The following is a 27,549-nucleotide window of genomic DNA, read 5'->3' as shown; positions in this document are numbered from 1 at the left end:
CAAAATTTGGCGTGTTTCATGTACCAACTTTCTAAAAAAGAAGAAAGTATTTCTTGTTGTGGAATATGCTATTAAAAATCAGAGAGAGCACAAGTGAGGCATCTTGCTGTCCCAGCTACAGGTCCACAATACTGCGCTCACACTGCGGGTGTAAATTCAGCATCTACATGAGGTACAGTGACTTGTCAGCATTTAATATGGACCAACATACACTGATATAGAACAAAAGTAAATACATAACTTATACTTCACTAAGTATCCATGAACAAAAAATAAAATTCCATTTCCTATGTTATATTTACACAATTAAAAAAAAAAATCTAAAATGAGATGGTAAATTCATCAAAAACTTTGTTTTGAGCTCCGATTAATAAAGTAAAAATTATGGGTTTCGTCCTTATGATTGTCCTTCCTTGATTTTTACTGACATTTTAGAGCCAATGTTGGCTAATAAATAGAATAACACGCTCATAGGCACAATTCAGATTCAAATATCTTCCTCCCACTCTGCCAGCCAGTAAATGCAATTTTTACCAGCTGGTGATTCCTGAACAGCCAGTCATTTCCAAGAATGTGGCTTTAACATACAGAGCATCAGCATTGAGGCAGGGCTGGAGCTAAAACAAAGTGTTCATACATACATGTATTTTGCATAAATAAATGAAATAACAAGACATAAAAATGACTCAAATCCGGCAACTGTGAGGCAGGCCCACACGAGTCGAAACAGATGACTTTTGTTCATGTAGTTTTCGTACAACAGTTTCACATTAGTCAGAAGTGATAAAAAATACCATTTATATCCAGTGCTTATAACACTTACGAAACAACATCTGTGAGTGTGTGTTTTTTTGTACTACAAGCAAAATCAAGTTTCAGTCCTAAAGAACAGTCCTTTGTTCTCCACAAGCCTGCAGAATATTATTTTGGCATGGTCATAAAATTAAAAAAAAAAAAAAAAAAAAAACCAAACCTAATCTAAATGTTTGCCTTTGTGCAAAAAAATAATTACATAAAATACAATGCTAGCAATACAGCATTCTACCTATGCAACAAAACCAGGGAAAAAAAAAAAAAAGAGCAAGAGAGAAAGAAAGTGAAGTGGGGGGAGGGAGAGATACTTCTAAATGGAGAATTATGTAAGACATTAATAAATAGGGGGGGGGGGGGTGTTGCTTTTTTTGTTTGGTTTTTTTGGGGTTTTTTTGTTTTTTGTTTTTTGTTTTTTTAGGAAACAATGATGTCCTCCCCTCAATCTGAGCTGAATGTATTAAAACCAGTTCAAATTCCCAAGCTATTTTAAGAACACAAAACCACTTTCTATCAGTACCTTAGCCAGCTTAAAGAGGACGCTCACCAGCTAATGACACAGCATATGCCTTTAAAGACTTGGCTGGATCAGTTTATTGCTTATTAGACATGGACTCAGAACATAATTAAATAAATATTTAAAATATAGCTTTTTTTGCTCCAAATTACAAAATGGTCAGAGAAATTTGACCATTGTGTTTCTATGCCATTATCTTTATAAGTTGTCCTGTAAATTGAACAATCTTGTCTTGGGGCGGTCGTTCTCTGACATAGAAACACAGTCCTACAGTGGCAAAAATGGCTGTTTCTGACAGAGCAGGCACCAGTGGGGCTGTGAGGAGGGCGACTGGTCCTCCACAGAGCATCGTGCCACTGCAGCTCACAGGAGTGTCTGCAGAGCAGGGTGCATGAGGACAGCCACACTAACACAGGCTCCTTTTGTTGTCCGAAGAAAAAACCTGCACAGCTCTGTGAGAAGACGCTCCCAGACTTCCAGAGGAGCTGCTCTAGGCCCGGTGGTACCTCTGCCAAAGCCTGAATTTATCACCCGTGTGCTGAACACAGTCAATTCCAAATAAAAGTTGAGGGAGTTGAGGAGCTTCAGCAGTTATTCATCAGGCCTATTGGAACTGCATATATATATATACAGTGATCTATTTGTGAGCAGGAGTGGATATGAAGGGAAAAACTAAAGCAAGTTTCTCCTCTGTCCTTGAAATCTAATAGATTAACAATCTTTGAATACCTCTCTCGCATATTTCCCTGAATTTTCTCCAGTAATTGCATTGTTTCTAGAAACAATACAAACAAATTTTAGTTTCTACAGCACCTTACGTCCAAAGATCCCAAAGCGCTTGACGAGTCACATTCCCACACGACAAATAAACAATAAATATATTTGCTGATCCATTTTCCCACCTTTGCAATTAGATATTTAAGTGGCCTTCCCTCCCCCACTTGGAGTCTCACAAATAAATCACTGCATAAATACTTAAGGTAGCACAGTTCCTTCAGGTGGCAATAGGAACATGATGTACAGAGCCATGATTTGCCACAGATTCCTCAGGCCCTAAAAGTTCAGCATGGTGGACTGTAAATGCAGTTTGGATTTTACATCTGCCCTTGCTCGTCTAAGCGTGGAGGTTTATAACTATAAACACATTTTTAGGGGTATTTGTACTCTATGTACATATAAAAGTACTCACTTTATTTTGCAATACATATAGCAGAGTGTTTCCAAGTGCTCCTTGAACATACAGTGTTAGAGGAACAAGTGAATTTCTCATTCATAAAGGTCATGTTCATTTTAGTAGCAGGTGCACTTTTATTTTCATATACCTGTGTGATTTAGGGAAGGGGAAAGAAGAGGCTCTTTAAAATATCAATAAGGAATTGTAAGTGTAATGCCACCAACTGTACTTTTAAAAATAAATATTAAGTATTTGGACCCTTGACATTCTGGAATGAATAAATTATTTAAGAGAAAACGTGTTAAGACTGAATGCAAGGGTTAAAAGCAAAGGGGTAGAGAATGTAATCAGAGGTGGCCTCACACTGCTAAGACAGGCCTGTCCATAGCTGGTGATCGCTCTTTTGTGCTTACTTAAAATTTCACACTAATGGCACATCAAGAGGCAAAAGCAATTGGGCACATGCACTATGGCAACCATGTTCACTAATTAAGAATATCCTGTCTCCAGATTCCTGAGTACTTTACCATATTCTGGAAAAAAATTAGGTTATATATATATATATATATATTTTTTTTTTTTTTTTTAAGATGCCAGAGGATTGTCTAAGACTTTGCAGTGTCTCCTTTAAGACTTTTTGTTTAAATGTTAAGATTCAAAAATTATGAAAAGTTTGGCACATCAGAAGTTCAGCTATACATATGGAAAAAAAATGGAATTAAGAGACTATTTTTTAAAGACAAGCTATGATGCACAGCTGTGCACACTTGTGGACTTGTTCTGTTTCACAATATGAAATCTGCAGTTTTTGTTTTCTAAAACAATTCAGAATAAAAACACATTCACAACCTGTAGGCTGGCACAGCATACCTGAGTGAGAATGTATAACCCCCATCTAAAACAGTAACTTAAACCTTTATCAGCATCCAAATGGAAAAAGACAAAAGGTAAGACTTGTAAGACAGCTATTGATTCATATAAGTTTTCAAGTCCTGATGTCTGATATTTATGTCTTCATCTAAATTTAAAAAAACAAAACAAAACAAAAACAAAACAAAAAAAAAAAAAAAAAAAAAAGTTCATGAAAAATTAGGGAAACAATCTGTCTCACACGATAACAAACATTTAAGACCATTCTGCTGATGTAACTGTAGGAGCCACACATGCATGCAGGCTCTTTAAGAACTTTTGTTCAAAAAAACCCCCAAAAAACCCAAATGAGTCTGAGTACTTTAATTCTGTGAACACTCCTCAGTTGGCACTGACTGCCTCATGGGCTTCGTTTTCACTACTATAGTCTGATTTGGGATCATCCTCATAGTCCTCGTACATTTCTATTTCATCCTCTCCATTTATCATTTCGTTTCCAGGAAGGCTTCCGCTGTCCGTCTTCATACCATAAGTGCTCTGGATGACAGGGATGCTGGGCTCAGGGCTGGCAGAGGTGCTGGAGCAATCTGATGTCATCTGAGGGGACGGTGTGGTGGTCGCCATGGTAATAGCACCAGGGTAGACAACTCCTGTTCCCGTGGTGATCGGAATCTGAGGCTGTTGTCTGGAAGGAAAAACAAGAGGGAAACATCACTGCCTGTGTTTAGAGGAGGGAAGATCTTCCGCAAGTCCAAAGGAAATAAAAGCAGGTGGTTTCCTCGAAAGGCTCATGTATTCCTCTGGGCTCGTAGTCCTCTATGGTATTGGTTCATTATCTCCCCCAAAGGACAACTGGGAAGCGAAGTGTTTTCAGTCACTACCAGACATCCTTTCATGTATTGATTGTGTTTATCTAAACCATCATACAAATTAGCACTTAGACAGAGACGATCAAAAGGCTTCAGGCACCCATGAGATGCCTGCCTCCTACCACAGACACCATGTTTCCAAAACCTAAACCCTTTAAACTCATGGCAAGAGCTTCTGTTAGTGAGAGGACCTCAAGATTACCTAAAATGGCAGACAGAAACAGCAAGTATCTAATTTACTAAGTGCTAGGCAGATTCTTACATCACTTAGACATCCTTTTGACATTTGATTGCTGGCTTTTGATTTTTATTTGGATCCATCATCAGAATGCCATTTGCTTTTCAGAATTTAATGTGCAAGACTGGGGTTTTGAAGCAAAGTACTTGATAAAAAAGGACAAATCTGCCCTGGAAAATGCTGATTTTGTATTGACTAGTTGTTGAACATACATGCCTATTTGCATAGTCTATTTAAAGAATCATACCTCTCAATGTATTCCCAATCTTCTTCAGAGCATTATTGACCCAGTAACAGTGAACTATTACAGAATTTTAGCAGGAGAAGCACTGTTAGGTATGTTTGAATAGTCTAAAGAATCTGCAGCTTCTTGACCACTGTGTCATTCTATACCAAATTCAAAAGGAGATTTCATAAACCAGTCTCACAAATTCCTAATCATTGGCGAAATCAATACACAAAATAATATTAAGTTTATTTACAAACCCCTAAATGTCGAGTCTTTATTGATCATTGATCAAACTCTGATTATGATAAATATCACACTAGAGAGGGAAGCTGCAGTCCTTCGAGTCTGGGAAGGGAAATTATGAACACCCTGTGTAACACACCCCTAAAAGAGTTTGTAATCCTGCCATGGCTGGTACTGCTAGCCTGACTCTTATAGCTTGAGAAATTCAAACATCTGTTGTGTAAGTCTCGTACACCCAGCTAGCAGCGAGCAAAAACGCAGTAATTCATTTGACACAGTCATTATACTCCTGTTTGCAAATGATGATTTGCAGATGATTTACAAACAGCTTGGGATTTTTCACTAAATTTTCACTTTTTAATGGTCTGATAAATGTTCTGTGAAAACAATTTTCAGCCAATGTATTTGCTTGCAAGTGATTTTCTGCAAACATCTTTCAATACTTTATCCATAAAATTGAACACCTACCTCACATGGGAACATTACTGGTTTAGGATTGCATGTTTTCAGGAGTATAAACTATTACTGCTAAAAACCCACACGTATCTCCTCCACAATTTTTAGACACAGAAAATGTTCACAGTAATGAATGTTTCCACAAAGCAGAGGAAAAAGAAACCCACACATAGTCAACAGAAAAAATCTATGTAGTTGTCACCAGGCCATACACACTTAATTCTTTCTAATCTGCCCATCTAATAATCTTTCACCAGTATTTCTTAGAATAAATAAATTCACAAAACAAAACATCACAGGTTTTTCATCAAAGAACACCATAATATCAATGCCAAATGATGCTTTTAGAAAAGTTTTCACAGCTCCTGTAATAGAAATTGAAGAACCTACTCAAAGAGCTATTGAGCCGAAGCTGCTGCTGTGTTACAGATGACATTAAGCATCAGAACACTAATATCGACCTCTACACCTCCCCTCCCCAAAAAGTTTGCATTTTTCAGAAGCAAATTGCCTTTTGCAAGCAAGCAAGAACAATTTAGAAAGTCTGCTTAATGTTGATGAAGTGATGGTTGTCGGTGTTAAGGCCTGAAGAAGAGAAATCCTGGTATTCTTTCCAACACTTATCTAGTCAGCAGAACTCCTTCTCATATCCCCATTTCTGTGGGACTGGGTACACTTGTCCAAGTACCACCCATTTCAAAGTATAAATGGAGTAGGTCATCTGAGCATAAAGAAGCCAAATTCACAGAGGTACTTTTTACTTGGGAGCACACCAGAAAAATGCATGGCAAGCTACTGAATGAATCTAATTGTCAAAGAACTTGATTGGTATAACAGGAAAGTTAAAGGTTTACTGAATTTGTCATTCATAAATGCAGTCCTTTTTTAATGTTAAACAAAAATCAGACGTGCTGTGCATGCCTGCTGCTGGCTGGGTAATAACTTTAAATTACTTATATCTCACTGTGGAACTGTAAACATGTGGTAACTGTACCACCTAATTGGAAAGGGTCTCAAATTGCTACCCATTTGCTAGCAAAAAATTCACTAGCACTTAAACATGGGCACCTACACACCCCCAGTAACTGGACACCAACCTCTGATTTAATACCTGTTATTATTTAGAGCTGATCAGGTTGTCACTGTAAATTCTGCTCCAGTTGCTACATTACATCCCAGAAAGCCTTATTTTAAAATGTCACAAACTATGTGGATGGCATATGTTACGAGATATAAGTGTTATCATTTCCTAAGTAATTAAGTTCTTGGGGGGAGGAAAACAGAGCATTTGTTTATATTCCCACTACTCTCCCTGAAAGGAAGAGTTGGAGTTTCTAACCTACAACTCTGGCCATTGTTTCCTCATATTTGTAGATCTTAAAGGCATTCATGTTAATGGAGTCTTTTATTACATCAAATTCCACCCATTTAATCATCGCCTCTAGCTAGGGTTTTACCAATCACAGAACCTTGGAGGGGGGAGGAGATAAAAACATACTTTACCTGCAAGCTACAGGTTACAATTCAGCTCAGTTGTACATGGAAGTTTTCTGCCTGTTAAGATTTCCAGAAAGCAACATTAATCTTCTGATTTCTTCAGATCCATGAGGAATGGTGGCACATCTCTACGTACCCTGGCTTCAAACCACTCCTGTCCCCACCATCTCCTCTTTGACAAAGAAATCCATAAGTGAACGATTACTAGGGGTCACTCTCCTTTGCTCTGCCAGCACTGATAACATCTGTCCACTTTGGGGCCAAAGATTTGGCCCAAAATATTTAAGTAAATATAAAAATGGAAGTAATATAAAAATTCTTAGACAAACTGACCTGCTCACAAATTTGTGGCATCAATATTCTTTGTAATTTTCTGGAGAATGTTCCTCTTTTCACTTTTGCCAAACTAGCTAAACATTTAAATTGGCAAATGACCATTGTTTTCTGATCCCTTCCCAACCATTTTCTGTCAGTTCTTTAAATGTCTGAAGCAAAAATTGATTGCATTAAGGAAAACGCTCATATGTTACACACCCCTGAAACTTACGTTTCCATAAGGAATGAAATAACAGTAAATCTCACAAAAGCACCCATTGTGTACTTGCTTTAAGTTCAAGCTACAGGAGTATAATATTACAGACTTGTTCAAAACCATAGCCTAGCAACATTCAGACTATGTGTGTACAGTAGTTATAAACACTATAAAGGCTTTATTCTAAACATCTTATGGTGGTAAAGCACAGAAAAAAGTTACTGCTTACCTCATTTTGCAGAGAAATGTATATAGCATATACTTTTATTTAGAGTGTATTAGACTGTAAAAATGACTGAGCAATGAATTATCTTTGTAAGACAAGGCAAAAAAAAGGCAGACAACTTAAAATAGCTGAATTTATGGTTTATATATGATCCATTTGTTAGCTCATATTTATTTATGCATTACAAAAAAACACTATTGAGGATAAATTGTAAATCACTTGAAGTCTGCTCGGGATTAACTTATGCTGAAGGTATCATTCACAAGTTCCATTAATAATTTTACTATTAAAAATAACTCAATTATTTTAAAGACATAGCTGGCTTCAGATTCAGCTTCCCCTAGACTGAAAGCAGAAATTTTTTAACATATTCTGCATTAAACATGAATTATTTCTGTATATTATCTGCCTCATTCGGAACAAAATTCATTTATGTAGGGATGCAATAGAAGGCCTATGAACACTGTAAGTTCCACTCTGTTCTTTAAAATACTTGGCATTTCCCAGATTTTGATCTATCAGATATATAACAATTATCTGAAAATAATAATTTCCTGCCCAAATTATTCCAAGAAATCTTCACTCTCATTCAATTCTTTTGAGGCTTTTCTTCAAAAATCAGAACAGAACCTGGCCATTCACTAGCTTTTGTCTCTATTTTATTTTAAAGCCTGGCTATTTGTATATTGAGATTCTTTAAACTCCCTTTGTGCATCTTACCAAAGTTTATCAAAGATTTTGGCTCAGTGAAGTGAGCTGTGTGAGTTTTTTGCATCAAAAAAGTTTGAGCCATGGAGAACTCCATGTTTGTGGTGGGGGGCTGTACCCATAGCAGCCTTTTCCTATGTTAGCTAGTGGCTCACCTAAGGGAGTCTGACAGGAACTAGCCTTTACTGGATTGCCTAAAACAGAAATACATTTGGTATGAGGAAAATGCAAACACAATTATGAAAAAATATCTTTTTTCTTCCTTTTTACTCTTTCCTTTAGCTACTTGTTTTGAATGTGTATCTGACTCTTCACACATCTCCTACTTATCTTTTTATTCTCTGATGATATTTTGTTGCCATTTTGGGGTACCCATTCCCAACTTAATTGGTTTGTTCTTAAAAAAACAAAACAAAACAAAACAAAACAAACCCAGCAGTACTTCAAGCAGTATGAAGCACTTGGCACAGTTCATTGGAGTCTATTTTGTACTTTTGTTCTCTATCTTCCACTGAAATATTTACTGTAAACACAGAGCATATTCAATCCGAAAAACCACATTTGTCTCTTATTTCATTCTGAAAAGGAAACAGCATCTCAACCCTCACGTCTACAGTTCTGAAGGACGATTTATGTTGTTCCATCAAAACAGTGGAAAAATAATGGGGGTGTGAGGTCAGTTAGGAAAATTGTTCCAGCTGATGCTTTATGTGATATTTATGTTAAACACAGGGAAGAGTAAGTTTAAGAAGCTGATAGGCTCAGTTACTGTGGTTCACTTAATTATAATCTGATTTGGAAGAAATGTTGCTTTTCATTACTTAGCAAACTATTCTGCTGAGACAAACGATTCCATGTTTCAGTTCAAAAAAGGTGTTCTAGTCTAGCTTTTTCATTAATTTTACTTGGTGTCTTCCAATAAGTTTGTTTTAAATTATTCTTGAGGGAAAAGGGGAATTTGGGACAACAGCTGGAAGTCACAGGGAAGTATGAAATAATTTTTTTAAATCCCAGCCTGTGATTCTTCAGGACCATAATCTATATTCACATTGATAAACAACATGGATCTTATTTCATCTTTATTGAATGCATCCATTAGACTTCATACTCCCTTTTCCATCACTTGCACAACTAAAAGTCATTAGTTTTGGTAAAGTCCAGTGCATCATCATATAACTGCACAGTTAAACTTCTTCAACATGGATAGAACATGGTAAAGTGGACTTAGCATAAAAAGGAATTAGAAACAATCCTTTCAAAAAATGGTGACATTCTCATGGTCTTCATGATCACACAGCTGGATATATGAGAAAGATGTTACATTTAGGTTGCATCAGTTTAGTTTTCAATAGCTTTCAGTATATATAGTTTTAATAGAAATACCACTCTTTAGGTAGGCACTTAGAAGTTTCTTAAATCCGTCCTCCATATTCACTCCCATTTAGCTACCACATTTAATGTGTAAAATGCTACTGCTTAATACTGTTCTGAATTAGCAAACAATTCTCAAATTGTTCAGACTGCTGTTTTGGCATTTCTTTTGCATTTCTTGTCTAGATGTGATTTGGTCTGTCAATCTGTTTTGGAAGACGTAAGCTAGAATTTCATTCCCTCAATCTGAATATAATTTGTGATATGCTGTATGAATTCAGATTTCTATATACAGCCCTATGTGCAATTTTGATGAAGACTATTAGTTAATAATTTCCCTTATACTGAAGAATAAAAAAACAATGTCATAACTGTAGACTGGAAGGCTATTTCAAGATATCAAAACCACTTCTATTTACGGATTGAAGAAAGAGCCCACATTGTTGCAGGCTGTACCACAAAATAATTGACTGCAACAGGAGTTCTGCATCCCAAGCCAAAAATGAGGGCACATAATCGACGTCAAGGTCAATTATCTGGTAGTGAAGTACCCAACAAAAGGAGACTATTGTGATTAGGGAAATAAGCAGAACATTGTGAATTTGGAAAGGCTGGCACTGGAGACAGCTTTTAGAGTCTTTGTAAATCACCAGAAACATTGTGTTAGAGCACTGAGCATCACAGATTAATTCATTAAAAAAAAAAAAAAAAAAAAACAAGCCAGGAGAGAGAAATCAGTTATGGTGCAGTTGTTTCACTGGACTTTTGTTGTCTTTAGCCTATAGATTTTTCATAGCATTGCTTTCTCTGCTGAACACTAGAGGAAATACCACTAAAAACACACAATGTTGTTAAAACTGTGCCAGGATCTTTTTGGGCCATATACTTTGAGTTATATATCTACCCAGTCTATCTATGCACTACTTGAAAGACTCTTTCTAAAACTTATTTTTTAAAAAAATTTTTTTTTACACACTTCCATATATGACAAAATTCCTAGTAGCTTCATACCATGGTATCATTCATTCATGTGTGTCCCTCATGCAACCGCTATTATTCTTCTCCATATTCCCCCTCTCCTGACACCTTATTCTACACAAGAATAATCCTTTGTGTTTTTCTCTTTGTTCTTTTCTTAATTTAAGAAATTATGCTGGAGTCATTACTAAGCCGGAATGGATTAGCTTACTAAAAACTCACAAAAGACATGATTCAAGCCTTTCAGGCTAATGGGAAACAACTCCTTTTGACTTTAAAGAATTCCACAATCAGTCCTATAATCAGCATTCAGAAGCAAGCTGATAGCTCCATATTCCCTCTTATGTTTTTAATGTGGTCTTACAGGTTCAAATTCTTTCCCTCTAAATGACATTAGTCAGTGACTTAAACAAATAAGTCTATTGGATTTCAAACAGCGTTCTCTGTCTTGGAAAACAACCACAACAATTGTACTCACCCTACAGTAAAAAACTGCCTCATCTCTTGTCTTCGAGACCTCATCAGCTGCTTGTATTCACCAATGCGCAGTTTCTTCCCATCCACAATGCAGGTACGTTTTGGTCGAGGCTTGTATTTGTAATTAGGGTACTTTTCTAGGTGGATTTTACTTAGTCGTGCCTGCTCTTCGTAGTAAGGTTGTTTCTCTTGATTTGACATGGACTTCCAGCGAGATCCTATGGACACAAAATGTTGGTGAGTGCTCAAGTGAAGCAGGTTTAGATTTACACACGCACAATTCAATGTGCCTCCTCGCTATAATAAATTTTAATTAAGTTCATTAAATAAACTGGTTTAAATTTACATCAGTCTGCACATATATTGGCTTGCACAACCTCAGACACCTTAAAAGAACCCTGACTTTCAGATATTGCTGCAGACCAAGCATATGTAAATCTCTATTAAATAGGGTGCACTTAAAATCAATAGCTAAGTCTCAAAATCTCAGCTTCGTGCTGCAAAACAGACTATTTAATTTTTTACAATAAGAGTATTAATCTGTGAGTAATTCTACACCTCTGTAATACCACGCACAGTATGAATGTAAAGGAAAGTCTGCAGCCATACTTTCACTGTTAAAAGCCTAACACATTGCCTAGGGACACAGGCTTCTTTGATATTTTTATGAGAATTTGGTTTATACACTCCTGCTAATAGATATTAATAGCTTGATATGTAGCAGGAAAAAAGTATCAAACCTTATAGATTCAGCAAAATTATGAACAATCCCTTGTTGTCTGGGCATCTTAAATTTACTGAGCTTCTGATATAAGCTTGGCATAATACTGACCCCTATTTTAAATTCTGTTGTTCATATTATTTTCTGGCCAGATGTAATAAGCACACAGAATTGAAATCAAGAAAGTTAGATTTCATAAACTCACATTGGAAAGATAAAAAGTAAAACAGAAAGCACACTGTAACTATATACACCACTTCAGGTACAGTAAACATTCATTGAAAGCTGCACCAATAAAAAAGTTTAAAAAATTAACACAGTGTACACAGGAAGAGGCAAAAGTATTCAGATCTCTTGTATTGTTTGTAAGGAGCTATCTAAACACTTGAATAGACATGGGAATAAGAAATGCAGAAAATAGCTTTTTGGTGTCTTTTAGATGAATAAAACTATTACAGCTGTGGTAAACGTGGGTAGAAGCTATGCTTTTACCAACATTTTTCATACATCAACAAATGGAAAAGTTGTATAAATATTGTCCATAGCCAGCAATATTCTGTGTCTGTTCTAATATTTCAGTCTCTTTTCTCATTGTCCTGGAAAAGTTGCACAGATATTATACGGACATAGACTTATTTGTGGCAGAGCAGATACTGACAAGTTAATTCCATGGTTAACAAACACTCAATTTCTGGCACTTCTGAAATATTTATGCTGGAAGTTTACATTTTAATGAATACAGTTACTATGCTCCTAATAGTTTTTTCACAGAATGCACACAAATAATATAGATTCCCTACAGCTGCCAACACTGAAACAGTGAAGGTTTTATACAAAACTGAAAGGCTATTCATAAAACTTATATGGCAGACAAAAATATCAGAACTACTAAGAAAGGTTTTGGAAGTTTTAGGATAAAGTAACGTTTATTTCTATGTATTCTTGCCTCTGATTGAACTAACATGCAACAAACTTTGCTAAGAATGTATGTGAACTCAAATAAAATGATTACAGAGGAAATGATTTTTTTTTACTTTTATTTATTATGAGCTACATTTGGAATCTGTCTTTCACTTCAAAGACTCAGAAAGCAAATATAGGTTTTAACATTTCACCACTCATTCTCACGTATGTTTCTAATTCTCTGGAGGGGTCTTAAAAAGCAAATTGAAATTTCTCAAAAATTAGTCCATTTATTTGCACAGTGGCAAAATAAAACCCATGGAATATTCCCTGATTGTCCCAATCTATACAAATTAAATATTAACTACATTGTCTTTTACCTAAGGAATATTTTAATTGCACGCTTCTAGTGGTTAGCTTTTTGAACATTGCAACATTTTGAACCAAACTTCATTTTGGATGTGAGGTTTGCATGTACAGGTCTTTTGAACTGTGCCAGGTTTCTTTGATGTTGCACTGTCTGGCATAAACCTCTGATTTTGATTTTGTACTTTTTTAACTTTACCCCAGTATTTACTCTAGCAGGTCCCATTTTGCATTCAGGAGATTTGTCGTTCAGGTGCATTCTAATGGAATCTTGCAACTATTAAGACTTTATTGGGACATACTCTTTCAACAGATTTCACAAAACATTCCATTTCAATGCTACTAAGTTTTAAAGCATGTTGTGACTGCAGTTGAGAATAAAAAGTATTAGGGAAGGGGCAGAAAGGGAAAATAAAGGGAATGAAAATGAAAACAAACCATGAATCTTCATTTGTATAAGTTTCAGTAATTCCAATTTCGGTGAACATCTCCCTCACCACCCTCCCACCCCCCCCCCCCCCAAAAAAAAAAAAAAAAAGTCCTAAAATTAGAGAGGTTCATAGAACTTGGAATGGTTTGGCTTGGAAGGGACCATAGAGATCATACAGTTCCAAGCCCTCTGCCATGGGCAGGGACACCTTTCATTATCCCAGGTTGCTCAGAGCCCCATCCAGCCTGACCTTGAACACTGCCAGGGATGGGACATCCACAACTTCTCAGGCAACCCGTGCCAGTGCCTCACCACCCTCACAGCAAAGAATTTCTTCCTGATATCTAGTCTAAACCTGCCAACACAACTTGTTGCCCATTGCCTCGCACTTACCTAGGATTTTGCTGATGTTGGAGTTGTGCATGTCGGGGAAGGCCTGGAGGATTTTCCGGCGCTCGTCCTTGGCCCAGACCATGAAGGCGTTCATCGGCCGCTTGATGTGGGGCTCGCTGCTGGCACGGCCCCGCGAGTCCCGGTAGACCCGGGCTTCAGCCACCGTGGCCCCTCCTGTTGGCCAACAATAATACTGCTGTAGTTTAGCGGCAGAGCCATTCACTGCTTTACTCCCTGTAATGTCAGGGCAGGAGGAAACAAGATGGATGCAAAACATTATTACGTGAGTTAGGAAAGAGCTTCCAGTGCTGTGCTTATTTTAGCCTCTTTTTCTCTCTATGAGAGAGAGAGAGGGAGAGAGACGGGCCAACCAGTGGTCTCAGTGTAACTGGCCAGGCTTGCCCATCTGAGATGACCCAATATCAAACTGAAGAAACACTGGTATTTCTTCAATTAAGACATGGAGATTTGATAAAATTTCCATTTGAGGTTTTACCATAAAATACATTCTCTGAATGCTCAAAAAACTTACTTAAAAGTTACATTTGAGAATCCAAGCTTACAAAGGCCTGTTGACACAAGCCATTGACAATGACTTTGTTGTGAATCAGATGCCAAACATTTCATAAAATAAGTTATGCAGTCCACCAGGTACATGCTGCCGTTTGTATGCATCAGATTATATTTGGAGCTGAACATTTTAAAGTTGCTGCTGTGATTGAATTTTAGATGTGCTTTGGAGCATTTGAGCCACATATATGTGATAAAACTGTTTGCCTCCAACAGGCAGACAAGCACTCCAGCTCCATGCCTGCTGTGCTTTAGTGTATCCCAGTGTCCTGTCTTTATCTGCCATCAATTCAGGTTGTTCATGCCAACCCTAACTGGGTTCTGAATGCATCTAGCCCTGCTTCTTGACCATAAACAGCAAAGCCTCATGGGGGTTTAGAGATCACAGAGCTGAGGTAGAGAACTAATTACTACGGGAGAAACAGATTACCAAGACATGCCTTTACTGGAGAAAACTTCTGCAATTGTGATGATAATATATGTTTCTAGAGTAATACCTTAGCTATGAAAAAGGCAAAAAGTGTTTACAGTGGGGGAGTGACACACTTAGTCTTAGACCTCATCCAAATGGTCATATAATTTAATATTGAAAAGGCAAGATACTTGACAACAAATTAGTACAGCAATAGGCCTCCTTTTTTTCTATAAACTATTACAGCTACCAACATGAATTTATTTGTCAAGTAATATGAGGTTAATTCTTTAAAGTAAGTAAAACAAAACACTGCAGTTTTACTGAATACAGGCACAAGTTTTTGGTTTTGCAAAAATCAATTTTCCTAATTCAGAGTGAAAGCATTATAAAGGTATATATTTTTAAAAATTCTATATAAGAAACACATTTGCATGAAAAAGGGGCTTTAAAATAGAGGATGCATAACTAATACACTACCTTTTTGCCACCAGGTCTACAGTACATTAATTTCATTTAAAACGCACTGACCATACAGGATAAATTGATTTTGCTTTATATGGTGTTGACAGCCATGTTTATTGTGCAGTGAAATGTAGTGTAGTTTCACGCTGACTATATCCATCAACATAGGGCAATATGCTGACTACTGGGCCAGATGAAGACATACATTACCCTGAGAGCAAAACACTCATTCGCATACAGCAGTGTCTTCTCCTGAGGATCACCCTGGTAATTTATGATGCCTCCAATGCCATTACTTTTCAACTGACACCAATCTGGCAATTTGTATACTAACACGCGTGCACATAAAAGAAGACAGGTTTGTGGCAAAAGTGAGCTGCAAAACTGTTTTAGCACTGTTCTAAGCTAAGCACCGCACCACAGGTGTTCTGCATTTACAGAAGAACGCAGTCAGCTTTTTATGGCAAAAGGGAAGAACAGTTTTGCAGAGTGACCTGCAGGTAGGACCAGTTGAGGGGGGGGGGGGGGAGGTGAATGGTTGAGGAGGCTCTGTCCATTGTTGCCAGAAGCCTTGGACCACAAACATATCAAAGATACCATATTTTGAGAGAGGATGTATTTGTTTAGAAACTGCAATAAGTTGCAAACACAGTAAGTCAACACTGAAATATTTATTGAGACAAAGAGCTATATAAATTGAGAAAAGTCAAACATAGCACATAACTGTTTTTCTATCATTTAAGATAATGTAATAAAAATGTTACTAGTATGTGGGCAATTAGGAAGCTGGTGCCAGAAAATTTAATTCTTATTTCTGTGAAAGCTCTAAGTTGTTATTCAGCTGCTCTACTCCTAGCACAGGAAAGAGATATTTGAATCCATAGGATGTCTTTCCATCTTATACTTTCCCAAAGGTACTTATTCACTACGGCTAAGGAAGAGTTCGTCTTTAGCCCTTTTTAACACGATTTTGGACTTTTCAATCCTAATGCAGGTAAAGAGTAGTAGTTTTACTGGGAGCAAGATTATAGATGGCTTTTTAATCCAGATGTAATCTAGACAGAATGAAAATAAACACAGAAAAAAAAAAAGGGGGGGGTGGGGGGGGGCGGGGAAGGCAGAAACCCACCATATAAAGGGTATGTTGATTATGTTAGAAAACAATTCTTACTTGGACTAATAAATTACAACCATCCCAAGAAGGTCAACTCTGCTTGCATCTGCTTTATGCAAGTCCATACTTGAAGGACTTGAAAAAGCAGCCAAAGAGTTGATGTTCTTTGAGCTTGATCTCTGGGGAAATATTTGCCAGCTGACCTATAGGCCATCACAAAAGCATTTGCAAAATGAATTTCTGCAAATAACTGAAGCAATATAATCTTCATGCTCTTCTGTCCCAGAACCACAGATTTATATTCAGCATATAAATCATTACAATAAAATAGTTTGATTCTATGGGGGAAGTCAGAAGGTCTCAGTACCTTTTTAGATTAGAAAGAGGTGTTAATTACACAAATAGACGTATGCTGAGTGAGGTTTTACAAGTTGAAACACACAAGTACAAGTTTTCAAGCTGGTTGTTCTTAGGTACTTCATCTTGTCAAGCAGATATTTTGACTTTACTGTGCCCTATAAAAACAATTTCAACAGATTTATGTTGATGGAGTTTTTTTCCTATTGTGATAATTATAGTTAGTACTGACAGAGGCTCAAAGAGACACCTGAAATTTTTAAAGAAAATGTATATGCAAGTGCAAAGAAGTAAGCGTTTTAAATCTTTCGGAAAGTATTTTCAGGAAATTCTAATAACTAATAAATCTAAAATAAAAGATAAAATGGAAATGTAGTACCAGTGAAGGGCAAGACAAGAGAAGGAATTGGTAATTGTCTCTCTATGGCAACTAGTGCTCTATCTGCCAGTTACTGTTCATACTGCAATCACAGGAGGAGGGATTTTCAGAATTAAGAGTCTGGTCAGAATTTATAATTATTGCAAAAGCAGTACAGTTTGGCTGCCCTAGTGTCTTAGTTGGCAAAGAACTCTATATTTTGGCCTAAAGACGGGCTGTCCTCAAAAAGACACTTTTAGCTTCTGGATTTGTTCACTGCCTTTCTCCCTAGATGCTTTGCATTTGCTCAACTTGCCATTAACTTTGATGATTTAAAACTAAAATCAGATTAAAGAAGAGTGATCTTTTTTTGTGGAGATATGGCAGGCAACCCCTCTATGAAAGCTGGATTCCATACTGCTCTAGGGGCATACTGCTCTAGGGGCAATACTAAGGCAAAGAATACCACAGAATAAATCTAAAAAATGCTACAGCTTCATGAAAATAATTTCCCACAATATTTTCATTTCTAAAGAGCTCTCTAACATTAGAAAGACAAAAGAATCTGATCATCGAGAAATATAAAAGTCATCATGTGAAATAAATGTTAAGATAAAATAACAATTGTTACATTGTTTATTTATTTATTCCTGCCTTTCTCTGAGTTTCTTACATTTACTAATCAAATTAATTTTAGGACAGGCATCATCCCTCAGCATGCTTCCTGAAATCTTGGCCACATTAGGGTTAATCCTTCTGTCTTTAGGGATGTGGGTTTACCCTCTGTTTTGCACATCATCTACAACAAAACCTGAGATTTGGCCTTTACATGTTATCAGAAAACAAACAATAGATGTGACAAAAAGGAACAAAAAAAGGCAGAGAAAAAGATGGGGAAAAGAGAGAAAAGAAGTGACAGCAAATAGAGATTTTTATCAGTCACCCAGTTATTCCTTAATTACTCTTCACACTATGGCCATTGATTCATGTTTGAAGTGATACATTTCCCCTGACTTCTCCCCACATAATGCATCTGGCTAATCTAGAGTATATACTGCAGATTATGTTCCATGGACACACACCAAGATAGGATACATAGAAATAAAGGCAATCTGTCTAGGTTCCTGGTATGAAAATGACTGATTAGTAGTAGAACACCTATCATCAGTTATTCATTAAGCTGAGGCGACGTATTTGCCTAGATTGGAAAAGACTGACTGTGACCTCCAAAATATCTGGCCCTGTCTGTGGTAATACAACTAGCACTGCAGAGACCAGAACCTGATAAACATGTGAACAGGAGTCACTCTTTTACTGCAGGAGATGGGTTATTCATAAACATGGACATGCCATAAAAACAGGGGGAATGAAAAACCGGCTTGGCAGTCCCCTGTGCTGCTCTTAACCTGTGTACAGACAAATACAGCCTTTGTGAAGCACATAGCAGTATTTAGAATTAAACAAAAAGACAAATATGGAAGGAACAGACTGGAAAGAGCAGCTTTTGGGTTATCAATTTTAGAGAAAGTTAGAAGAATTACTACTACTTCACTGTAATCTAAGCAACATGTAACAGCTGTAGAGTAACATCTGTTTCATCCCTTGCCTGCCTCTTACTTCATCCCCAACACCATTTAGATTTTCTCATTCTTTATTATCAGCAAGAGTGGCAACATAAACGGATACCCCATGAACTATTGTCTTTACTGGCATGCCTTATCATCACTGGCAAAATACCCACTTGGAAACATGGCTAGGCTTGGAACAGAGGTGACACAAATGTTCTGTTTGTCAGGCAGCTTTTGTTCCAAATGCAAAACAAATATTATTCAGCCGCAGTTGAAGCACTGAACATCTCTCATAGGCTGCATGTCAGTGAATGAATGGGGAGAAAAACTGGGAAAGCCACAAGCAATCCATGAAATACTGCAATATCTAAATGCAGTAAATTTTTCTAAAATATTTTCTAAAATTTTTCACCTGCAAGGGTTCTGAAATGCACCAAGTAAATACTAAGAGGTGGGGATATGCTGCAGCACAGGTTAGCTACATCCAAGCAACACTTGGTTATGATAAGACTTCTCTTTTTCCTGCTAAGAGACTCCATTCTCTTTAAAATATCAACAAGAAGAACCAACCGGGAATTCCCTAAGGTCAGCTCTGAGGAAACATAAACCTCTAATTCAATAACTCCGCTACTGCACTGAAAAAGGCCTTATTATTGCAACATCCATATGGAGTCAATTGGACATTAATGACTAATCAATCCCTCCCCTTTCTATTCTACTTATAGTGTCACAAGCCATGTTTAGATTAGCCCATTTCCTGCTTAGGATCGCTCAAGATGTCTTTTGTTCTTTCAGGGCTGGCCTGATGGAGGCAGCTTAAACAAACACACGACCCAAGTGGTGCAGGAGTTATAAACTGCCATATGTGAATGAACAAAGGGGCCATACTAAAGCCTTTTGTGGTATTTGTTAATGTTTTTCATCTGAGTTTAAAAAGACCTAATGACTTTGTGGTGAGCTGATGCATGTGGCTCGTGGCTTTGCAAAATGAAGGAAATTCTAGCCAGTTATATATCAGCATATATTTTTCAGAGTGCCTTGTTTTCAGTTTTGGTGGCAGCAAGTTTACTTTTTTTAGTACATTTGTTTTACATATGCAAGCAAAATACTTAATCTCAATTAAAACACAGCACCAGTTTTCACAGCCATACTCACAACCTGCATATACATCTTTCCCCACTTGAAAGCCTAAAGCTAAAATTAAGAGTGGAATATCTGCTGCATGTGAAATCAAAGCAACTGTTCTCAGCTCCACCAGTTTGCTCACAAGTGTTTAGAGCTGAACTGTTAGCTGTGCCCTAATAAATACCAAAACAATAATCCTAAATAAGCTGCTAGCACATCCACGCTCCACAGCCAGCCGTACCCAAATCTGTGCTATTTAAATGAATTAAAACTGCTAAATGCAGCTACTTGCTTGATGGCTTACACAAACAGTTTAGATTTCTTGACCACATTCTATAGCAAAGCTAACCCTCATGGAAACTTGGCATGGACTACAGCTAAAACAATAAAATAATGCTTTAAATTACATGGGATATTAACTGAATGAATTAGGGCTTGAGGCCTGACTTTAGCTCCTGGTGGCTGACATAGCCACACACGTGCTCTAACACAAGAGTTACCCTGTGACGATCCATGAAACATCTATAGAGGAATTGGGATGAAGAAGCAGCCTTTACTATAAATTTGGGGAGGTGTTTAAGTGTCATCATATTTTTCAATCATGTGCCACTTGCAGACTTCAAGATTCTTCACAGATAATTAATTAAATGCTAACAACCCCATTCTGACATTAATGTTACTGATAAAAAAGAAATATGAATCATATTTAAGTTGAAAGTTTTTCAGCCTAAGTAATGATGCCAGAAGTAAGGGATTGCCAATCATCAGAACTAACAGCAATCTACATTATACAATCCACAAATATTGTTGTTTCCCTTTTGTATTTTATACTCAGATAAGGAAAATAGAGGCCTATATAAAGGGAAATCATGGATGAAACAGCCCAGTCCAAGCAAAAAAATATTATTGTTAGGTATCTGACAAGATCTGTGGATTTGATTTTACTTTTCAGGAAAAAAAACAGCTGCTCTACAGGTAGGCAATTTTGTTACTATATTAATCATATTCAAAGTCAAAGCAATGCAAAGAAGAATGTCCTAATCTATTTAACAAAAAAATGTTTCCATAAAAGTAACAGCCTTACTGCCAGTGTAGCTGTTATTCACATAATTTCAAATTTCTTATGACACAAGTGTCACCTAGAACATCGAGAAAACACAACATTAATTTGAAACACAGGGGCTAATTCTGCACTCTTCAATCACCCCCAAAAGCTTTTTTGTTGAAAAAGTCCTGTTTGAACAAGGGCCATAGTGACCCATTCATACTTCAGTCAATGCTTTGTTTTGTTTTAGGATGGAGAAATGACAGACGGGAATTAAGGACAGAGAAAGAAGGCAGTCTGACTTCATATTTGATGGACACATTGGTCAAGGTGTGGCTGAACACTGTTTGCTGCTTGCTCACATAGTCTTTTCCAAAACAATGATTTTTAAAAGCTTAAGTACAACATAGTTTGTAAAAGGGAATTATGTTTAACAATGGGAGAGGGTTTGACAAAACCACCTCCCTCATATTATGTGATATTAAGAAATGCAGAACACTTAGCAAAAGATTTTAAAATGTGTTTCACCCACTGCTTTAGTGACCCATTTCCTGCATTCAATCTTCAATAATTTGTCACTTTCTGAATGATGAAGCATCGTTCTTTGTATCAATGTAACTAATTCCTTCCATCCAGTGCTAGCTGTTTTTGCTTATCATATCAATAATTAGCCAGGAACTGGAGCTAGGATATGCATATGCCATTTCTTCTTGCCTTTCACACGGGGTGCTGATATTACAACAACTGATAATGTAATTAGCAAAAAATATACCATGAACAGAAAGAAGCAAAGCAGCATGACACCAGGAGCTGTTCTTCAGGCTAATTTTTCAAGTAAGGCACCCCTGGGCATTTGGGATTTGTGAGCAAAATCAGGAAGATGATTTTACAAATATGTCAATGGTGTGTCTCAATATGTGACCCCATTTACCTGGTTTGGAAAAAAAAATATAGTGCTTGCCATGAAATAGGGGCTTACATGAAAATTTACTTTTCTTTCTTTCTTTCTTTCTTTCTTTCTTTCTTTCTTTCTTTCTTTCTTTCTTTCTTTCTTTCTTTCTTTCTTTCTTTCTTTCTTTCTTTCTTTCTTTCTTTTTCTTTTTCTTTTTCTTTTTTTTTTAAATCCTGTGAAACAACTCCTGCCAAATTGAAAACACAATCATTTATTTTTTGCAGAATTTATGAAGACGCTGCAATGCTCACACTACACACTCTTTGGATCACTAATCCTGTGAAATGAAATCAAAGTACAAATTAAGGAAATATTTTCCCCTTGCTACCAAGTTCTTCACTAAACACTTGCTTAGACACTTTGTATATCTACATGGAAGAAGAGCAAATGATCCTAAAGACTTTTCTATTTCTGCGATATTAAGGCCCTGAAGGAGAAAATGGTTGATGTTTTAGACTTAGAAAAATAGACAGTTGTACAAAGAGGGCTTGTTTGAATATGCACCAATTGCCCATGCTTAGCCAGTATATATGGTGTTCTTTCCTGTATTCTTATTTCTGCTCCACTCCCTGTGCTCAAGGATTTAAGGAAGAAGAGCAAGAGTCCTCTCTCCTTGACTCAGTATGATATAATGATGGCTTTCTCCATCAACTGAAAATTCAGTTGTGCCTGGAAATTTTAGACATTTTTATGGAGCTTCAAGCTTCTTTTGTCATTATGGAGCTCTACTAAGAAACTCAGAGAATCAGGACCATGGGGTGTTTTACACCTGGTGGCAGTACATGAGTGTGAAAAAATGTTTTAAACCGCTCAATTACTATATTTAATTTTTCAGTCAGTCCACCTAAAAATAGCTACACATACTGACTGATGCTTTCAGCATTAGTGACAATAATTTTCTCATGGGCAAAGATTTTCTGTGTAAAACTGCAACCCACAGTTGTTTTTTACAGACACCTTCTAAATTCCTGAAAATAATGTTTTACTATATAATGGAAATTGTGAAAAGCTTAGTTATAACTGCTCTAATAGGCAACCCTGTATAAAACTCAGGGCATTGTAGAAGTGATTGATTGTACATCAAAAATCCTAAGTGTAGTTTTTTAAAATAAAGATACTATTCTATAGGAGTCAATTACTGTAGCTTGGAAATGTCAGACAAGAATGCCTCATATTTAGCAGTAGGAAAAAAATACACCTAAGACAGTCGAAAACCAAAAGTTAACACTTGTGGAGGATACCCAGATTTGTTATTCTGAAAATGAAAAGCATACTATATGTTAAATATTAGTATCTTGAGAGGAATAGGTTTCAATGCCATGGAAAGATCAGTCCACACACTCCCAGCGCAGGTTTTTCAGTTCCCCCTTTAAAATGTTATGGGGATGCTGGCAGCAATGAGATGCACAAAGTAGTTGCCATCAGAAAAGTGATGGGGTGGTTCTTAAAGACATCTTATTCCTGTCCCATCTGCAGGTGTTGAGTTACTCCAGGGCTGAAGAACCAAATCTCATCCAACACAACTGAAATACCATGCCCAAGTACTTCATCCCAGATTCCTATCTGTTCTGACTTGTTCTGGAAAATTTAAGGATCACTATCAGGCACAATCAGATTAATGGATGTTAAAAATGGCAACTACAATTAATGAAGGTCATATTTTAGCATCTGGGTTTATTAATATAATAAATTATTTTATGTTTAAATGCAAAGATACAATTACTGGATTTGAGTTGGGGTTTTTTGGTTGTCGTTGTTTTGGGGTGGTGTTTTTGCAATCAAAGGCGTGTAACAAGAATTCAGGACAATAAAAATTCCAGTACTTGAGCTTACTCTCTGGATACATTTCTTCGTTTTCAGACAGCTTTCACTGTTTTCTGATTTTCATCTTTCTCCTCTCAACTGCCATAGCAACTATTACAAATATTTATGTGTGACATATTCTGGCGTGGAGAGGAATTCTTTCCTCCGGTATTTATGAAGCACTGTCACAAAAGTAGGTGATGCTTTCCCCTGCCTGTGCTACCTGCTGTTTACACCTCTGCACAGGAGGGTGTTAAACAAGTTACCTCACAAGTTTGGATCATCTTGGCAGCCTGCCAAGGTCAATCTGCCTGAAAATGTATGGTTCCTTTTCACCTGCCTCTTCAGCTGCTCAAAGCCAACCTTTTGCTGAAGTGGACAAGAAACCCTCACCCTTTTGCATAAGCAATTATTTGTTCTTGGGCGTGCATGAGGTTGTTGAGGCTTCGAGCATATGGTAGAGGTGGGTACTCCTTCAATAATACACCTAATAGGTGTGCAAAAGCCAGACATTGGTCATGATGTCTGCTCTCTTGCCAGTGAGGGAGGAAAGAGCACTTTGACAGATGGACAGAAATTGGTGACAGTTCCTCCTCAGCCTTAGAGATCAGCTCGTGCTCCCCTTCTATCTCAGTTTTCTCATGTTTCTCCCGTGTTCCTTCCTCCCTATCTTTCTTCACTTAAATTATTCCTCTCATTCACATGATTCCACATTCACTGCTGCTGATGCAATTACAACTATTCTCTTTCTACCATGTTCTGGCAACTGGTTAAATATTTGATGATGCCTAACACCATTTCTTTCTCTACCATTTAATTTCCCTTGCTTCGTACAAGTAGAATCTCCCATTTTGCTACAACATTCCTTGCAACATGGCTAGCTCAAGTCAAATATGAATGGGAAGAACTAATTTCCTGCACATAAAAAGACAGACTGTTGACTATTAGCAGCAGGGAATCTTGGGCTATTGTATTGACTTTGTATGTTGGACAACAATCCATCATCAGAAATGCTGCTGAACTGGGTTCTTAAGCTTCCTGATGAATTGGACTATGTTCTTCTAAAAGATGAAGTCAGCTGGCTCTCTTCTAAGCCTGGATTGAGGTCCAAAGTTAGGTTCAGACCAAAAACTGAACCAGAATTTATAATATTAAGCTAGGCCTTAACACTGGAACCAGTAAATTACCAATAGTTATCCAACTTGCGATTGGCTTGCAAGTTTAGTTTACTTGGAGCATGGTTCAGATACCAGGAAGACACATATAAAGCTTAAATCTGAGCAATCTCAAAACATGATTTAGAAAACCATAGTCTTTAACGCAAGGAATTTACAAGTTGAAGTAAGAGACAGTGTCCTAGGGTGACTTTATGATGCTTGTATCCCCAGTCATGTGTTCTGTTTGTGCTGTATAATGAGTTCTTTCTGTGCCTTTAAGACTGGTTCTAAGAGCAAGGACAAGTGCAGAGTTTGTTTTGAGAAAACTGCCTGATTCCTACACATTCTTCTCTGGACCAGGTGTTTGGCAAAGGCTTGGAGAGACTGCAGGACAGAGGGGGTTTTTTTTCTTTTTTGCTTTTAGTTAGTTTCGGCTAGCTAGGGCAGAGAAGTTCCATGGACTGGGTTTTTTTTTTTCCTTTTTCTTGGAACTGTTTAAACCTGCTCTGGACTGAAAACCCAGGGGAGCACTGGGGGCTTGCATCTGCAGCCCACTGGGGCCTGGACCTCGGCATTTTCCAGCAGCGCCAGAGGGACTGGGACTGAGGAGAGACTGAGAGAGAGCTGAGCTCCATCCACAGCAAGGACTTTCTCAATTTGCCATCTCACTCCAGAACAAGAGGTTTTATTGTTTCATATTATTCATTCTTTATACTTGTATGCACTTTGTTTGTTAAGTAAAATAGTTTTTTCCACTTTTCTCCAAAGAAGTTTTTTACCGGACCAGTTGGAGGGAGGGGCCACTTGGGTTTGCTTCCCAGAGGGATCCTATTCAGGGGTTTTCTCCCAAATTTGTCCCTAAACCAGGACAGACAGCAAGCACTGGAAGGGAGGACACAGGAACTAAGGACTCAGACAATAAATCAATGAATTTAAGGAGATGGGCTGGTGCCAATCCCATGCTGAAGACTCTAAGAACTGACTTCACAGCTAGGTTTCATAGCAAAAATTATCCTCTGGGAGACTTAGAAAAATCTCATTAGTCTAATACGAGGACAAATAAATACACACAAAGTAGATAGAGAGATCCCACCATATTATTTAAAACTCCTTCTATCTAAACTAGCAGACATGTACCTACCTTTCAGGTCCGTGCTTAGGACACACTGGTAGAATACTATCAAAGAAAGAAGCAGCATGTGCTAAACACAAGGTTTACAGAATCAAGAAAACTAGTGTGAAAAATGTGAATAAAAACATCAAAACAAGACCCAAAACTCTTTTTGTATGTTTTCCCAAATGGCAAATTGTGGGGCCAAATATTTAATTCACAAACCCCTGATTCTAAAATATCAGCGTGAATGAACATGGAACTAAGTGCTAAGTACTAATAAGGTATTTTCATCTATTTCTATTTGCTTTCTAAAAATTAATTTAGCTTTGCAATGAGTCTTATTTTCACTAAGGAAAACCAGACACAGGTAAAATTTTTTCTCTTTTACAAAATCCTACTGTGAGATAGTGGCAAGACAATAACATTCAGATGTTTTTGCTCAGAGCCTAGGATCCAATCAAGAAAATTACATTTTAATAGATCCACTTCTTTGGTAGGAATGAAGATCAGGTCTTGATGGAATTTGAATCCCTAGATATGACTGCTGAAGGAAACCACAATGCAACCTGAGCTAAGGTAAAATCAGTAACTGTCAACAGGAAGGTTAGGTCTACCCTGCAGATTTCTATCTACTAGAAAATAAAATCTTAACACACTTCCTACAAATTTCCAAAGAACTTGACCATGTCCATGAAACCAAAAGGATCCATAAACACTGAGCACATTTTACAATTCAAAAGAAGCAGCACCATCTCCCAAAAATGAGCACCTGTGAAAGGAAAGTATTTTTCTAGAAACTTGAACCTAAAAAAACTTATTCGCATCATCCAATATTCCCAATAACTGAGAACTAGATACTTTAGCATTTAGTATGCTAAATACTTGAGAATTACATAGGTTTTCTGCCCTGAAATGTAAAGAGGGCTTACCAGGAACTCCTGACCACTCTCTACATACTCTGGTCAGCTGATGTAGTCAGTCATGTTCAAGAGAGGGTTTAGCTGTAGATACATTCAAAGCTGTCTTGGTGTGTCCATCCCTGTTAGCTATATTTCACTACTAACAACCTCAAATGTTCAAAATTATGAAGCTACCTACAGAAAGATTTATATTTCCTTTAAAATGTTTATGTTTCAGGGAAAAAAAATCCTTGTTTAGTTCTCTAATTGGCTATTGTTTCTAATTTTGGATACCAGTCACCAAATGTTTATGAGGCTTTCAAATCATGTTTTTGTGTTTTGCTAACTACAAATGTATCATATATTTTAACATGGAAACAAGGATTTCAGGTAATGATACAAGTCTAACAGCTGTTGATTATTCATCAATGGTGTCACAGTAAGTGTCAATGTTTTAAAAACAGTTTGAGCATGATTTTTGATATAGTTAGCTCAGTCCTGCTGGTGGCTAAGAAAGTAATAGAAATATTGGTTTATGTCATATTTAATACAAAACTCTTGCAGATGATTTTCAGGCCTCCATTCAGACGACTGTTAGCACA

At 37.1% G+C, this 27,549-nt stretch overlaps 1 protein-coding gene across 6 annotated transcripts in view; it reads right to left on the bottom strand.

Moving 5' to 3' along the window:
• Positions 1 to 1,222: 1,222 nt before the first annotated feature.
• SOX6 (SRY-box transcription factor 6) overlaps positions 1,223 to 27,549 on the bottom strand; it is a 363,778-nt gene continuing 337,451 nt past the window's right edge. For 4 of the 6 annotated variants that reach the window (XM_058421042.1, XM_058421045.1, XM_058421043.1 and 1 more), the window contains 3 exons: positions 14,009 to 14,242; positions 11,197 to 11,413; positions 1,223 to 4,056 (listed from right to left, as the gene is read on the bottom strand). In XM_058421042.1, the coding sequence (XP_058277025.1) occupies positions 3,753 to 4,056; positions 11,197 to 11,413; positions 14,009 to 14,242 (755 nt within the window). In that variant the 3' untranslated portion in view covers positions 1,223 to 3,752. The remainder of the gene's footprint in view (positions 4,057 to 11,196; positions 11,414 to 14,008; positions 14,243 to 27,549) is intronic. The other 2 variants (XM_058421046.1, XM_058421047.1) reach the window with 1 other exon arrangement.

Source organism: Hirundo rustica, chromosome 6 (assembly GCF_015227805.2).
Source record: "Hirundo rustica isolate bHirRus1 chromosome 6, bHirRus1.pri.v3, whole genome shotgun sequence".
NCBI lineage: Eukaryota > Metazoa > Chordata > Aves > Passeriformes > Hirundinidae > Hirundo > Hirundo rustica.
Note: the sequence above shows the minus strand (reverse complement) of the source record. Positions and strands in the feature narration are given on the sequence as shown.